Below are 16,364 nucleotides of genomic sequence, written 5' to 3'. Positions count from 1 at the left end.
AATTATAAGTCATTCCAAGAATTTTGGAGAGTCAAAAATTTTCAAATTTGACTAAATTTATATTACAAAATAATAACATTTATTATGAAACTAATTAAGTATCATTAGATTCTTTATTAGCTATATTTTCATAGTGTACCGATTTGATGTCATAAATCTTTGTGTTTCTTTCTATAATTTTGGTCAAACTTTGAGATAGTTTGACTCTCCAAGATTCTTGGAATGACTTATAATTTGAAACGGAGGGAGTATAAAACTGCTGTAGATAACAATTACGAAAGGGGATGGGGATGAAGCATATATAGTAGGTGAACGTGGAGCCAAACCAAGCGGGGGCCAAATAAGTTCACTTCTGTAAATTTCTGCTTGTTAACATCAGCAAACAAGCACAAAATAAGTTGACTTGCAGTGAAGCAGCGCGTGGAGGAAGAAGGGGCTGATGCCCAGTTTCGCCTCCGGCCTCCACTATGGTCCGCCCATCGGCCCATGGTAGGTTTGTTTTTTATGTGTGTTGTATATGCATGTAAGTCATAGGTGCTGAGTAAGGCACTGCTGGTATCATGTTGTTTTTTCCTCCTTAAGAGAACTTATTTCTTTCTTATCCTAAATGAAAGCCAGATGTTCACAAGTCATGTGAATAAATATCTTTTGAAAGGATGAGCCAGTCGAACATCTCTCTTTTATCAACTTTTATGGTAACTCCTCCATAATTATATAACATTTAAAACAAACTATTTAAATAAAATTGAAATAATTTGCTTGTTATAAACATCATGTAGTTAAGAATGAAAGAAGCGCTAAATTACATAGTACACCACTCTACGTCTACCAGAAACTGATATTTTAGATTATGGATAATTCCGACCTCAGCATCCACAAGTTGAATGCTCGGCCAACATCTACGGGAAACTGATGGTAAACAAATCCATCAGCGGGGTAGATCGAGATACTTCCTCCACAGAACCAAGATGCATTCAAGGATATTAACATGTAATGATCATACAGCTCCTTTGACACCACAAAGCCAAAGTTTTTTTTATTATTATTCCAGCAGTTGAAGCTGCTAGCCAAGCACTCTCGGTTTAGCATTTTCGAATAACTTACTACAAATGAGAAACACTAAGTCGGTACACGATAAGAGCACGGGAAACTAATTAAAGACGCAAGGGTGATTACGACGACTGAGTGGACGCTACAGCAAATCAAATGCACCAGCATGCATGGCTGCGGCGCGGGGTGCGTGCTAATAACTCCGGGACGCTACTGGATCGGACCCTGCTCGCCTCGCCTCGCCGGCTAGCAGGACTTGGTGCAGAAGCACTTGCGCAGGATGCCGCCGTGGTGCCTGCACTCGCCGGAGGGGAAGCCCTCCGTCTGGCACACGTGCTGGCAGTTGCTCTTCCTCATGCAGGCGCCCACGAACTTGCGGCTCTGCGACACGCAGTGCCGCGCCTCCGCCACCCGCGCCGGCCCCATCTCTGCACACAACGCGTCCATCCGTCTCGTGCCATCAGAAAAAAAAAAGCAAACTAACAATGGGCGCGGGCGCGTGAGGAAGACGAGACGAGCGAGGAGAAATCATGTGTGCGCGCACCTGAGGCGACGAGGAGCAGCAGGAAGAAGAAGAGCACGGGCGCGGCCGCGCGGCGGGAGGCCATCGACGCCACCATTTCGCTGCCTGCTGCTCTACTACTCTCAGACCGGGTCACGGGCTCGGAACGGCGTTGTTACAAGTGGACTGGTGTCTGGTGGCTTGCAGTTTGCGCGGTGCCGAACGGGGGCTTCTATACATCTTGTGGAAGGTAGATAAGCCTTTCATCTTTAAAGCCCATTTAGTCCAATTAGTTGCTGCAAATAAGTTCAACATTTTAACAAAATCATCTCAATATTTTTCATAAACATGTTCAACATTTAACTTCGAATTATTGAAACTATAGATACGGAATGTTGAAACTGGAGTCACGGAATGTTGAAAAATACTAAAATTGAAAGTTGAACAGGCACCTCTTCTCCGGCGATCGGAGCGCCATCTTCTCCGGCGCCGGCACGGGCGGTGCGCGGAGCAGGGCAGCGCGCAGCTGCGGGACAGCGGGCAGCGCGCAGCCTGTGGCGGCGGGACAGCTCCCGGGGGCGCAGGCGACGGCGGCGCGCGGCAGCGGGGCAGCAGTTGTTACAAGTGGAAGAGCACGGGCGCGGCCGCGCGGCGGGAGGCCATCGACGCCACCATTTCGCTGCCTGCTGCTCTACTACTCTCAGACTGGGTCACGGGCTCGGAACGGCGTTGTTACAAGTGGACTGGTGTCTGGTGGCTTGCAGTTTGCGCGGTGCCGAACGGGACGGCAGCGGGGTTTATATAGGGGGCATTCAGAATGCCGGGCGGCCCGTCCCGGCCCGGCCCGGCCCGGTCCGCTCACAATCCAGGTCCGTTTAATTTCGTGCCCTCGAGAAAGGATTCAAATCCGCCGATTTTGTTTTAAATTCGTCCAGGACCGGAGCAGCAGCAGTGCATGGAATTCTGATCCGGTAGGGTTTTTCTAATGCAACATGGACGGTGCGAGGTTTGGGCACCAGTTTATTTATTTATTTTTTTGAGGAAGTAACCAAGCACCAGTTTATAATTTTTTGAGGAAGTAACCAAGCACCAGTTTGGACGATTCTGAAGTCTGAACAAAACCAGGGCCAGGACGACATCTTCACCCTAGATTTTTCAAGGTGTAACCAAGCACCAGTTTATTTATTTATTTTTTGAGGAAGTAACCAACACCCAGTTTAACTGTGTAAGAAGAAATATTGTTCTGTCCATTCTGATCTAGGTTTATTTGTAACACCTCTCTATAGTGCTCTAAAAAATCAGATAGCAAAATAGCATTACCAAGAAAAGTATCATACTTGGCTGTGAAGTGGATCATCTTCTCTGGAAATGAGCTGCTGTAGGGACAGGATGGTGAATGATGCAGCAACGATAGGGTCCACATTTAAGTGTGGGGTATCAGCCATCCCAGTTTTACCTTCTATTTTGGCTTGAAAGAAACACACAGCGGCTTGCGTAGGTCCTGGATGAGCTGCTATTACCCCAGTTGGTATCCGATAATCGACATGCATGGCAAAAATGGCTTCGCCCCCATCAAGAGCGCCTTCTTTTATTATATGAGATGCACCAGCACCGCCTTCTTCAGCAGGCTGAAAAAGGAGTCTCACTGTTCCCTTCACCACAAATGAATATCTATTAATTAATCCATGCAAGTGTACATTATGCAAACCACATAACTTAAGGGAATTTGAAATATATGTAGTCAAACAAAGTTTTTTTTTAATCTAGTTTCTTGTTATTGGAAATTTTCTGGTCTTAATACCGCGCGCTCTGTAGCATTAACCTCATTTTATGCGATATTCTGTCAGAAATATCCTATCCACTAGATTATATTTAGGACGAAATCAAATTAAAAATATATTTGCCTCCATTTATTTAGAGGTAAAGAAACTCAATACTAGGATATGGAACCAAATTCTAGTAGCTGTTCCTACAGTCAGTGATAACATTGCAACTGAAATAAGGATGTCCATTGAAAATCAGGAATTTATCTGAGAAATAAAATTCAATGCGGGCCAAAAAAATCTGAACTAGAGAGCATATGTTATACAATGACTGCAGTGCTAGTGGATCAGGTAGTTTCATTTTCTGCCTCTACTCTAAGGTACTTAGTATAAACAAAACTTAAATTCATGAATGATTGAATTCGAGCAGGACTATAAAATTGTACTTTACCTTGAGCTGATCCTTACGCTGACTGAGCAACTTTGCTGCCCCCAGGAGCATCGCGGTGTGCACATCATGCCCGCAGGCGTGCATCACCCCGTCCACTTTGCTCTTGTGCTCCCACTCCACTAGTTCCTGTCGTCCGCAACCAACAGAATGAAATCAATCCAACCAAGCATCTGCCGTAGTCGTAAAAGCCATCTTACTGCTGTTCGCACCATCTACTGCTGTTCAATGTCCACACCCGAAGCCCCAGGTGGCCAGGACCCATGAGCGGCATCAGAGAGGGGAGAGAGGGTACAGGACAAAGGACCTGGAGCGGGAGCGCGTCCATGTCGGCGCGGAGCGCGACGAAAGGGGGCGCGCCCGAGCCAACATCAGCGACGACGCCCGTCCCTGCGACGGCGCGGTTGCGGATCCCGAGGCGCTCGAGCTCCTCGCGGACGAGGGCGCTGGTGCGGTGCTCCCGGAACGCGAGCTCCGGGTGCGCGTGGATGCGGCGGCGCGCGCCCACCATCCACTCCCGCTCCCCCCACGCGCGCCGCAGCAGCTCCTCCCCGTACTCCGCCGCCGAGGCGTGAGAGACAAACAGGAAGACGAGCAGCAGGAGAGGACCCGCCATGGTTTCGCACCGGCACCGCTCTCGCGGCCGGCCGGGGACTCCGGGCAGGTGAGAGAACTTGGACTTTGCTAAGCTCGCCGGTGAAAACGGACGCTGACAGACCAATGGATGGACCGTCGGGGTTGTTTTTTCTTAGTCTTACACCGATCGCTATGCGAATCAGCACCTTTTTTTCACCCGACTTCAGAAAAACATGACGACGAACAAAACTTCTCAGCAATCAATTCTGTAGTGGACAACAGGATCATTGTGCAAAACCAATTGCAATGACATATCAAGTTGAGCCAGCAACTGTCACTCCATTCAGAAGTACTACTACTGAATAAACAGTACAGGTACAGCAGAACTGAGAGCAATGAGGAAAGATGATCAGGCCCTTTATTGGTCAAATCTTACTAAAAATCGAGTCTCACTATGAAAACGATTCAGCTGAAATGGCATCTCACTTTCTTCAGCCCAATCCCCAACCGTCCGCACTGTGGGATAATGTTGCCTACTGTCTGTCTGATTGGCTGCATCTCTGTGAAGAACGGAATGACCCACAAACATTGTCGAAAACCTTTGTTCCTGGCAGCAAGCAATGATTGGCAGACGCTTGTAAACCCATTCCTGAAAATCACTAGAGTGAATTAGCAGGAGAAGCGATCCTCGGCGAAGCAATAAATGATATCCAGATGAAAAAACAACAGGAAAATATTACTAGCGCAAGGATCACTTCCCAGATTCCAGTAGCAGCAGATGAGCATAGAGCCTCGGCCAAAAAATTAGTAACACTTCAACAGATGAGCTCCCGAAGGGGAAATTAGGTTTATTCAGTGCTTAGCATTCAAAAGAATTATATCTAGTGTATGGAATGTCGATACACATGGATAGTGAAATTTAAAATCAAGAATGCTTAGTATCAAGTCGAATGAGTATTAGTTAAAACACAGCCCAATACTTGTGTGCTTGTACTCCCAATGTTTACTATGATCTTCAAGAATTTCCCTGTCAACACTCTAGATTACTGGCCTGCCAAGGAGCACCAAATAAAATACCTACTGAGGCCACTAACTCTGTGTCTCGTTATTCCAGACAAACCCCAGCCACTTTCAAAACAACTGCACATGAACTTCTGATTTTAGTTCTTTGCTGTACGAAAACTTTGGACAAAGTTGTCTAAAGTTTGTTGACATACTAATTATCCTCCTCAAGAAGGCAGAAATGCAAGCAGCCTAGCAGAGTAGCAGTTCTTAGATTTCACAGTTCAGTTTCCATTAGTGCTTCTATATTTTTAGTAGCATCACAAAACACGCTTTTTAATCAACCATCATTTTCTTTCCACAACCTACCTAGAGCTGTATCTAGAATTAGCCGTTGGCCAAATCTGAAATTCTGAATACATTTGGTTGATTTCTTGTTATAGTGCATTTCAATCTCATCATCGTATTTGAAACCAACTTGACATTGATGATTTCTGGATAAAAATACCCAGAATGGCAATTCTCACTCACAATTTTACCATCAAATCTTTAATTCAGACAATAAAGTACTGCGACGAAACACGAAAGTAACTCACCTCCTACGCACCAAGCATGGAACTGTAGCAGTAGATTCATGGCCGCGCGCCGCCGCCCCTCGACGTCCAGCACCGGAGCGGCGGCAACCTCTGCGGCCTCGCAACCACCGCTCTTGCGGCGTCCTAGGGGCCACGACGGCGGCACGGGCCGCTTCCGCCTCTTGCTCCCCTGCAGGACACAGTCCCGGAGCCCCTCCTCCACTTCCCCGACCATGTGCTCCCCCTCCCCATCTTCCTCAGGCTCCTGGCCGCCCTCCGCCATGGGCTGATCGTCGCAGGACAACGCGGCGGCCACGTCGAGTCTGGAGAGGAAGGAGCCGATGGCGGCGTGGGCGTCGCGGAGGGCGGCCACCGCGGCGGCGGCGTGGGAGGACGGAGAGGGCGTGGAGAGCGCGGTAGCGGCAGCCGTTGCGCGGTGGATGGCGGCGGCAAGGTCTGTGAGCTGCGGGACCTGTTGTGGCGGGAGATCAAGCTCCATGGCGACCCTTGGAGACGGAACTGAGAAGCTACGATTGCGGCGGAGACGAGGGGCGGTAAGAATCCGCGCCGTTTCCTGCGGTGCCGGCAGCTGTAACGGCTGGAAGGTTCCAGAAGTATCAGTACGTGTATCCAAGCTGGAAGTTTGCAAATGCTACCTTGAAAATGGCATAATTTAGTTTTTTATACCCTCTCTTCCCTTTCTTTAATTTTTTTTTGCGAAATGATACCTCTTGTACTGTACTACTTCTAAACATTTTTCTTTCGTATTTATAAAGGGAAAAATATTGACTCTGTTCAGTTTTAGACGTGGAAAATAAGTAGCAACATGCACCGAATGCTATTTATTTATTTATTTATTTATTTATTTATTTATTTATATTAACGAATCTGATGCCTTTGGGCAAGCTCCTTCCCAAGCATGCTCAGCGTCTCCCTGATCTGAAACACCAAACCAATGGACAATTCAGCCTCACTTCTGGCGAACAAAAATGAATGAAACGAGAAAAAATATTTATACATCAATGGAAATGTATTTATGGCCTATCTGGATGTGTTAAATTAAGTGCTAAACTTTAGCACCTATTATTAGTTTTAATTATCCATGAACAGGATCTTAGCTTAGTCTAATCATGATCACTAATTACTTAATGCGGAATTAATTAGATTAATACTGACCAGAACCTTTGAATCCATGAACGCCTCTGTAGTTGTAGTAGTAGGGCTGATGTAGATGAAGTAGAGTTTAATCTTCACCAATTAGAGAGATTTGGATCTCTTGTTGATGAAGATCTTGATGTCGATGATAACCAGCAACTCCCGTCGGTGCCTACCACGAAGTAGATGAGGAAGTCGCGCTTCCAGTCCCTCCAGTGCCCTAATTGATTGGTGTTTTGCTAATCGCGAGATTAGCTGATTAGGGTTAGAGAGGGTTCCCCTCTACCTCATATTTATATACAGCACTGTGGGACCGGGGCCGACTTATAGATGGAAACGTTAGGTGTACCTGCCAATCACGGTACATGACTTATTTGGTATGTTATCTCTAATTTGTGGAAATTATTTGCCATGCAGATCTAGGTTGTTATCCTGAGATCACAAATTTCCAACATTCTCCCACTTGATCGAACGGTTAACAACTTAGGTTCGCTTTAAACTTATGTTCACACTCAGTACAATAGTAAGACCGGACCAATGCGTCGTCAGTAGTATTTAATTCACTACCGGGACTCCATTACCCACAGTTCACTGCAATACCTCGATAGAACGCTTATTACTTATTTGGGAATGATCATGTATCCAGAATCAGGTCCAAGACTGTTCACAAATCCCATACTTAATTTCGCGAAAAATTAAATGGGATGAGTGACAAGTCTTGAATAATATTTGCTAGCATAAACTCAACTTATTTCTTTAACTTTAATAAGTTGATTCTGGGACCTTTCTTTCACAACATAATATTTAATCATCAGTAGTCTAGACATCATCAATAATTATGTTGTTACTCGAATGAATACCGCAATCATATCAGTATCAATTTGCTGTCCATAAACTTAACACCGGAATATAATTCTAAAGCTTGATAACTTAAAACATGCCTTATGCAATCTCAATTTTTCATTATGCCAAGTTTGCTTAGAGCTCTCAATATTATTGCTCTTTTCTGCAAGAATGAAGGACATGATCTAATGTGCACTTTTACATCCATACACTCTTACAGAACTCTTAGCTAAATAATTTATAATAAACAAGCATGCTATGGTGTCTTGTACATTATCCAATGGACCTCTTTTGGATAATATTAAACACATAAGGATTTCCTGCTTACAAATGCAAAGTCAATCACTTAGAGACTCATGCATAAGCTTCAAAAGATTGAAGCATAAGGAACGTCTTTCTTAACTTTATCTCAACTTTATTCTTAGGGTATTAGACATAATTTGCTAATAGAACAGCATATCTTAATATTTATTCTTATTGTATCACTTTAGACAACTTACATCTCAAGTGATGATCCTAACACTTTCTTGGTCCAATCTTAGTGTACATTGATGCCCAAAAACATAAGAGGCTTTCACCAAGATTACTTTAAATTTAATTTAATGATGATAGGAAATCTCACAATATTAGTAGCATATTCTAATCACCACTTTACTTAGTAGAGCATCATCCACTTAAGTATTAGGATAGTAACTTTTCCACCTTAATCTCAATACATACCTTTATCCATGAACATTTAATCATGGTAAGCTATAAGCTCAGTATTTTTAATTTTCTTTCGGAATCATGATCATGGCAAGATACTAATTTGATTCCATCACAAATTTATACTAAAGCTCATAGACTCAATTTATGGCCTCTTTTATAGTGACCTTCAAAACGAATGAGGTCATTCTTTTATGCCAACATCAACCGTTATTATATATCACATATTCATGTTGAGATTAATCAACTTATGAGAATCCTCAACAAAATATATGGTAGCTTAAGATGGAGGTTTACTTAACTAATGTCATGAGTTAAATATTATGAGATTCTGCTACTTGAATCATCGATGCGGGGTAACTAAGCCCACATCTCTCCAAATCATCTCTTCCTCCTTTGTGAGCTCCCACTGACTCCCACTAATCTCTGCATTCTTTTAAGAACACAACAGTTGAAACAACTAATCTTTGCATTCCTTTAGAAACACAATAGTTGAGACAATTATAGTGGTAGAAATGATACCCTCAGACTTATTAGGATATCCATAAATGTTAGCTCATCATGACATAAGTTCTTTATCTTTAGTATACCATTGATCAATTTCCTTTACTAATCAAGCTCACACCAGCGATGGCTAGAAATGAACAAGAGCAGTAAAGTTTATGGTCAAATATTTACCAAACAGCGATGGCCAGAAATGATAAATATAAGCCATACTTCAAAAGTCTCGAGCTTCATTGAACTAGTCAAAGAGCGATGGCTAAAATGAACTAGAGCAACAAAACTTTGTGAACATGTATCCATTAATCAGCGATGGCCAGAATAATGAATAAAGTCACACTTAACTTTATTTGAGACAATTGGCTTTATGGAGTAATTCTCCTGTCACAATGGTTTTTTTTAGCGTTCTCCATCATATTCACCCTTTATATGAGCCAATTTTCTAATTCAGCCTTTTGAATATCAATCTTTATGGGCAAATAAAATATGGTGATAACTCTTTATAGTCTTACATCTAATGACTGGAGTATCTCTCATTCTTACGAGACATTACAACTGGAGTATCTCTTATACTTGATGAGACATTCCAATTCTCCCCTTCGAAATGTGATTTAACTAATAATATCACAATTTCGACAAGGTCTCATAAACAACTTATTGAAGCATTACACAATATGCAAGAAATAAATAAAATAATTCCTTGACAAGATAGCAAAATCAACAATGATGATATACTTATTATCTCAAAACTTAACAATTGTTCAGAATCACTTATTACTGAAAACAAATATTGCTAAATATATAAAACCAATGCGAAGCATTTAACATCTTCATCATCATCATCATCATTAAACTTTGCTCCCCTTGAACTCCCCTGATCTTATGGGTCAGACTTAATGACCTACTGGGAATGCATCTCAATCAATCCACCAAAATTTAGGGGAAACTTTAACTTAAAAGAGCTTATGAGACAACTTTATTATCCTTCCATTGCACTTGATGAAGTGACTCACATAACTTATATCTTACTGGAGTATCCACATTTTGAGCATGCTTATTATAATTCTCTAGTAGAGAAGCCATAAGATATGGCACCAGCAGATCATCAGAGATGAACCTGCCAAGTGCTTTCAACTCCGCAGCCATATTGTACATGCTCTTAATGTGTATACTTAGTCCATTGCGCCCATCATAGCGTGAGGTAGACAACTTATTTATGAGGAAGTTGGAATAATTAATTTTATAACATTCCTTAATGGAGTTCATAAACTCCTTAACATTTAGTTCCCTATCATCCTTCCTGTAAGGAAATGCTCCCCTTATGGCATCTGAGATCGAATGTTTTATAACTAATTTTGCAAATTCGTTGGATTTTTACCATTTCTCCAACTTAATTGCTCATTATGATTCTCAGTACTTATAGAAGGATTGACAGATTTATACTCATAAAGTGCGTAATCAAAGTCCAGAACTCTGAGAACTGCACACACCTCATTATTCCACTTAGGAAAGTTGGTGCCATTAAAAGGGCTCAATGGTACTTAGTAAGTCCTTATAATCCACTGAAAAATCATAAAATTGAAGTCTCAATAATCTTATACAATAAGATGCACATAAAAGCACAAGATTAACCCTACGATGGTCTGATTAAAATCATGCCATAAGTTTCAATTTGCATCACCGATGGGGAAAACAAACGAAACTTATCATTAGCTCATAATTAAAACAACGATGGTCAGAATTAATTACAAGTGTACTCTATTCAAACTTCTCTATAGTTCCATTTGATTAGAGAGCATCTTAATTGTACATGGTGGAAAATATATAATTTTTCAGCTTAAACAATGCAAACTAATGCAATGTTCATCAATAAAGCATAATGGAAACATTAAGGCAAATACACTTATTTTGGAATTTTAAACTCAAATTTAAACAGTGAAATAACACATAAATCATAAAGAGATTAAATTTCACTGTAGATATAAGCCTTATAAAATCTTAAACTTGCATTATATAATTAGTGCATAAAACCTTATTAAACTTAATTGCACTGAAAATTTAAACTTTATTGCACTTACAAAAGATAAGGCTCATTAATCTTTAGATTCTTTCTCATTTAACAAGCACATCTAACATTATGAATTAATTGTGCTGAAAAACAAGACTCATCAATAACCCAAAATAAACTCATTATTAATGATAATTCTCATTATCAGTGATAATTTCCCATAGTTACTCTTTAAATTAATCTTATAACATCAAAACTATGGAAAATATCACTATTCATACTTTGAGAAATATTTATCATAGATAAAATCAAGCAATAAACTTATTTGCAAAATTATAAACAATAGACATCTCAAATATGAAATAAATACTTATGGGCATTAAATAAAGATAAGGCTGATGATTATAAGTGCAATAGTAATTAATTAAAGCCTTTAATCTTAAACAGTGAGGAAATAAAACTTAAATCATTAAAATAGTAAATACAAAGGCTTTAAAACATAAATCAAGAATGCTTAGTATCAAGTCGAATGAGTATTAGTTAAAACACAGCCCAATACTTGTGTGCTTGTACTCCCAATGTTTACTATGATCTTCAAGAATTTCCCTGTCAACACTCTAGATTACTGGCCTGCCAAGGAGCACCAAATAAAATACCTACTGAGGCCACTAACTCTGTGTCTCGTTATTCCAGACAAACCCCAGCCACTTTCAAAACAACTGCACATGAACTTCTGATTTTAGTTCTTTGCTGTACGAAAACTTTGGACAAAGTTATCTAAAGTTTGTTGACATACTAATTATCCTCCTCAAGAAGGCAGAAATGCAAGCAACCTAGCAGAGTATCAGTTCTTAGATTTCACAGTTCAGTTTCCATTAGTGCTTCTATATTTTTAGTAGCATCACAAAACACGCTTTTTAATCAACCATCATTTTCTTTCCACAACCTACCTAGAGCTGTATCTAGAATTAGCCGTTGGCCAAATCTGAAATTCTGAATACATTTGGTTGATTTCTTGTTATAGTGCATTTCAATCTCATCATCGTATTTGAAACCAACTTGACATTGATGATTTCTGGATAAAAATACCCAGAATGGCAATTCTCACTCACAATTTTACCATCAAATCTTTAATTCAGACAATAAAGTACTGCGACGAAACACGAAAGTAACTCACCTCCTACGCACCAAGCATGGAACTGTAGCAGTAGATTCATGGCCGCGCGCCGCCGCCCCTCGACGTCCAGCACCGCCGCGGCGGCCGCCTCTGCGGCCTCGCAACCGCCGCTCTTGCGGCGTCCTAGGGGCCACGACGGCGGCACGGGCCGCTTCCGCCTCTTGCTCCCCTGCAGGACGCAGTCCCGGAGCCCCTCCTCCACTTCCCCGACCATGTGCTCCCCCTCCCCATCTTCCTCCGGCTCCTGGCCGCCCTCTGCCATGGGCTGATCGTCGCTGGACAACGCGGCGGCCGCGTCGAGTCTGGAGAAGAAGGAGCCGATGGCGGCGTGGGCATCGCGGAGGGCGGCCACCGCGGCGGCGGCGGCGGCGTGGGAGGACGGAGAGGGCGTGGAGAGCGCGGTAGCGGCAGCCGCTGCGCGGTGGATGGCGGCGGCGTGGTCTGTGAGCTGCGGGACCTGTTGTGGCGGGAGATCAAGCTCCATGGCGACTCTTGGAGACGGAACTGAGAAGCTACGACGGCGGCGGAGATGAGGGGCGGTAAGAATCCGTGCCGTTTTCTGCGATGCCGGCAGCTGTAACGGCTGGAAGGTTCCAGAAGTATCAGTACGTGTATCCAAGCTGGAAGTTTGCAAATGCTACATTGAAAATGGCATAATTTAGTTTTTTATACCCTCTCTTCCCTTTCTTTAATTTTTTTTTTGCGAAATGATACCTCTTGTACTGTACTACTTCTAAACATTTTTCTTTCATATTTATAAAGGGAAAAATATTGACTCTGTTCAGTTTTAGACGTGGAAAATAAGTGGCAACATGCACCGAATGCTATTTATTTATTTATTTATTTATATTAACGAATCTGATGCCTTAGGGCAAGCTCCTTCCCAAGCATGCTCAGCGTCTCCCTGATCTGAAACACCAAACCAATGGACAATTCAGCCTCACTTCTGGCGAACAAAAATGAATGAAACGAGAAAAAATATTTATACATCAATGGAAATGTATTTATGGCCTATCTGGATGTGTTAAATTAAGTGCTAAACTTTAGCACCTATTAGCACTCGTATCTCTTCTAAAATATTTAAGTATCTCTTCTAAAATATTTAAGTCTTGGCAAATGTTTAGCTCAGCCTATTGGCACTCTTGTTTAGATGGGCTAGTGCTAAAGTTTAGCATTTAGAGTATTAGTATTTGTATCCAAACACCCCCTAAAACTTAGCTATCAAGCTGCCAGGCAGGGAACGTAAGAAAAATGGCAGATTCAGTAACTACATTAGCTTCAACAAAAATTTGTTTCACGATGACATAACACTGCACCTGTTAAATTTACATGGACATGGTATTCAACTTGGTGAAACTAGAAAATTACCCAATGATAGTGTTGAAGAACTGGCGAGTAGTGATCCAGAACTTTGTATGTCTTGCTGAGAAGTCCCAGAAGTAGATCCACCTCATCGCCAAGAAGATCCACCTAAGGTTCGTGGCAGGCAAATTTAAGTATCTTTGGCCATGGAGCAATCGGCAGCAAGATGTTTTCTTATAATTTCTAACCTCTGCTTCTGCTGTTTGGAGGTCGCAACATCTCCTGGTGAAAGCCGTCCGGTAAATGAGTTCACTTTTTTTAAGAGAACTCACTTGTTCAACCAGATTCGCCAATTATTTATCCAAGTCTCTCAATCTGGACAAGGATCAGATATCATTCTCCGATTGCCCAATGCCATGAAAATAAGGGAATGGAGACTCACAAACCTTAGAACAGCTGTTTCTAATTTTCCACAGGTAACAGCTTCAAAATCCATGGACATTGCCTGAAATTTTGTTGATCGAATGAGCATTTCCTTGATTGTGCTTTCAGGGGTCATGCTGAAACCTATATCTATCTCCCCTCTTTGTGCCTTCCTTTGGTATTCCAATCCGTCCTTAACATTGTTCTTAACTGAATAAGAGACATCATCTCTGACTGTTGACATTTCAGCCTGCTGATCACCCCCTTTTGAATTTCGCCTGTCGTGGTTTGCACCGAAACTTAAAATCTCTTGCTTCACAGGTACTCCATGTTGATTGGAATCTGGGCCTTCATCTTCAGTGGTTACATTGTTTTGCATCATCTCTTCTTTGATGTGTCTCTCACTATGAACCGTTTCAGTTGCGCTCTTCCAAGCATTTAAAGTCTTGGCAAGAAAAACCGCATGCACTTCATCTTTGATTAAGGTCTTGATAAAATGATCAGCAGAATCAACAGCCAGTTCCTTCAGCAAGTCTGTGACTAGTATGCTATATATTTCATTCTGCAGTTCACTTCTCATGTCCACCTCGTCTCTTACTTCAGTTACCTTCTGCACATCAGCAAGAACATCCAGTTTCTTCAGCGAGTCTTTGAATATAGAGCCATATATCTCGCACTGCAGTTTACTTGCGATGTCCATTTCATCCTTCTCTTCTTTTAGTTTCTGTAAATCATATGCCTGAACAGCCAATTTCCTCACCAAGTCTCTGAATACTGCTGTATATAACACACATTGTAGATCAGATCTGACATCTGAATCAATCTTTACTCCTGTTAGCCTTTCAGCTTCCTCACGGTGGATACAATGCTCTCCTAATTGATAGCACTGTCTGCTATCTGACTTTCTGCTACCATATGCCCTCCTGACTGCAGCTGCCTAGTTTCATCCTCTGAAGATTGGAATTCTTCCAGGCTATTCTCAGTAGCGTCACTGTCATGATGCAACGTAGGTGGACGAGATCCATCACCTGGAGAAGACGTGCGATCGGATCCCACGTTGATCTCCCTGACAAAACCCTCCACAACGGCGCTGTACATCTCCCTCTCTGCATCCATAAGCCACTGCTGCTCATCCATGGCCGCCCCCAGCGCGGAGACCGACCTCTCCATGGCGTCGAACGAAGACGCGACGCTGTCTCTGACGACGCCGGCGTCCAGGACCATTTCCTGAAACTCCATGAGCAGCTGCGCCATGCCGTAGAATCCCGAGAGCCCCTTGACCCCTTCGCCCTCATGGCCGGCCTCCTGCAGCCTCGCCATGGGCGACGCCTCGCCGCTCACCTTCTCCATGAGCGCCGCCAGCGTGGAGCTCGCGTCCTCCAGCATGGCCCTCATCCTCGACATCTTCCGGATCACCGACACCCTAAGCTCGCCGAACGCACGGCCGCACTCCTCCTCAGCGCCCTGGCGCCCGGCCGCAGGCGGCGTCTCGCGGCCGCGCGCCGGGGCGAGTTCCGCGCGCTTCCGGCGCATGTAGTCTCGGTCCGCCTCGGCGACGGCGAGCTCGGCCTCGTCGAGGCGCGCCTGGATCTGGTCCCGCGTCTCGAGGAGGTCGTCGAGCAGCTGCTCCTGGCCGTCGTCGTCCTCCATCTCGCCGCGCACGAAGCGGAGGCACCACTCGAGCTGCATGATGGCGACCTCGGCGAAGCGGAGCTTGTGGAAGAGGCGGTCCAGGTCGCCGTCCTTCCAGAGGCTCTTCCTGTAGGCGTCATCCATGGCGGCGTTCACTAGCCCCACCATGATGGAGTCCACCGCCTTCACCGACACCCGCAGCCGGGAGTCGAGGCCGCTGAAGAAGGCGTCCATCGCGCGCCACTGACGCAGAGCCCGGACCGCCTAGTCCAGCGACGAAGATGCGTGCTCGGCGATGGATGGCGAGACTCTTGCGCGCGCGCTCGGGAACGCTCGGAATTCTGCGGGCACGACACGACGCCGCCATGTTGTGTTCGTGGCTTCGTGGAGAGGACGCGCGCATGCTGCTGGTCTTCCGAGACCGAGATGTTTGCTTCGCGAGCGGACATGTGTTCGCGGTGGCCTGGCCGCGCGGAACGGAGCACCAGCAAACGGCGCGAGAAGCGCTCCGCACGCAGCTTCTCACCTTCTCCGATCGAGGAACGGAGCCGCCATTGTTGGCTCCCCGCGCGCTGCGAGACGACATCTGAGGATGATGACCGAGTCCCGGCCCGTGCGAGTCTCGCACGATCTGGACCGCAAGTGGCCCATCCGACGGCTGTCGGAGACCCAGGGGTGGACGGTATCTCAAATACCGTCCAC

At 44.0% G+C, this 16,364-nt stretch overlaps 4 protein-coding genes and 1 pseudogene across 4 annotated transcripts in view; all 5 read right to left on the bottom strand.

Annotated features, from left to right (window-relative positions):
• The window catches only part of LOC120682331 (IAA-amino acid hydrolase ILR1-like 5), a 65,732-nt gene extending 61,214 nt beyond the window's left edge, over positions 1 to 4,518 (bottom strand). The window contains exons 1-2 of the mRNA XM_039964175.1: positions 4,071 to 4,518; positions 3,767 to 3,892 (exon numbers count right to left, since the gene is read on the bottom strand). Of these exons, the coding sequence (XP_039820109.1) occupies positions 3,767 to 3,892; positions 4,071 to 4,379 (435 nt within the window). The 5' untranslated portion in view covers positions 4,380 to 4,518. The remainder of the gene's footprint in view (positions 1 to 3,766; positions 3,893 to 4,070) is intronic.
• LOC120682334 (defensin-like protein CAL1) lies at positions 1,010 to 1,794 on the bottom strand. The gene is made up of 2 exons (XM_039964178.1): positions 1,595 to 1,794; positions 1,010 to 1,478 (listed from the first exon to the last, which is right to left on the bottom strand). The coding sequence occupies exons 1-2, from the start codon at positions 1,668 to 1,670 to the stop codon at positions 1,297 to 1,299; spliced, it is 258 nt and encodes an 85-aa protein (XP_039820112.1). The 5' UTR covers positions 1,671 to 1,794; the 3' UTR covers positions 1,010 to 1,296.
• A 108-nt stretch (positions 4,519 to 4,626) lies between the features above and the next one.
• On the bottom strand, positions 4,627 to 6,496 carry LOC120682332. The gene is made up of 2 exons (XM_039964176.1): positions 5,938 to 6,496; positions 4,627 to 4,988 (listed from the first exon to the last, which is right to left on the bottom strand). The coding sequence occupies exons 1-2, from the start codon at positions 6,413 to 6,415 to the stop codon at positions 4,873 to 4,875; spliced, it is 594 nt and encodes a 197-aa protein (XP_039820110.1). The 5' UTR covers positions 6,416 to 6,496; the 3' UTR covers positions 4,627 to 4,872.
• A 5,141-nt stretch (positions 6,497 to 11,637) lies between these two features.
• LOC120683240 lies at positions 11,638 to 12,811 on the bottom strand. Its single transcript, XM_039965294.1, has one exon. The coding sequence runs from the start codon at positions 12,787 to 12,789 to the stop codon at positions 12,259 to 12,261; it is 531 nt and encodes a 176-aa protein (XP_039821228.1). The 5' UTR covers positions 12,790 to 12,811; the 3' UTR covers positions 11,638 to 12,258.
• Positions 12,812 to 13,088: 277 nt separating this feature from the next.
• LOC120683646 lies at positions 13,089 to 16,101 on the bottom strand (annotated as a pseudogene).
• Positions 16,102 to 16,364: the final 263 nt, after the last annotated feature.

This window comes from Panicum virgatum, chromosome 7N (genome assembly GCF_016808335.1).
Source record: "Panicum virgatum strain AP13 chromosome 7N, P.virgatum_v5, whole genome shotgun sequence".
Classification (NCBI taxonomy): Eukaryota; Viridiplantae; Streptophyta; class Magnoliopsida; order Poales; family Poaceae; genus Panicum; species Panicum virgatum.
This window is presented reverse-complemented; position numbering and strand designations above follow the sequence as displayed.

What these genes read in the sequence shown, in the direction of transcription:
- LOC120682334 (XM_039964178.1), bottom strand. Translation starts at nt 1,670, where the DNA reads ATGGTGGCGTCGATGGCCTCCCGCCGCGCGGCCGCGCCCGTGCTCTTC. An exon ending in GCTGCTCCTCGTCGCCTCAG is followed by an intron (nt 1,479 to 1,594) that starts GTGCGCGCACAC and finishes CGTTGTGTGCAG; the next exon opens with AGATGGGGCCGGCGCGGGTG.
- LOC120683240 (XM_039965294.1), bottom strand. Translation starts at nt 12,789, where the DNA reads ATGGAGCTTGATCTCCCGCCACAACAGGTCCCGCAGCTCACAGACCAC.
- LOC120682332 (XM_039964176.1), bottom strand. Translation starts at nt 6,415, where the DNA reads ATGGAGCTTGATCTCCCGCCACAACAGGTCCCGCAGCTCACAGACCTT. An exon ending in CCATGCTTGGTGCGTAGGAG is followed by an intron (nt 4,989 to 5,937) that starts GTGAGTTACTTT and finishes AGTGATTTTCAG; the next exon opens with GAATGGGTTTACAAGCGTCT.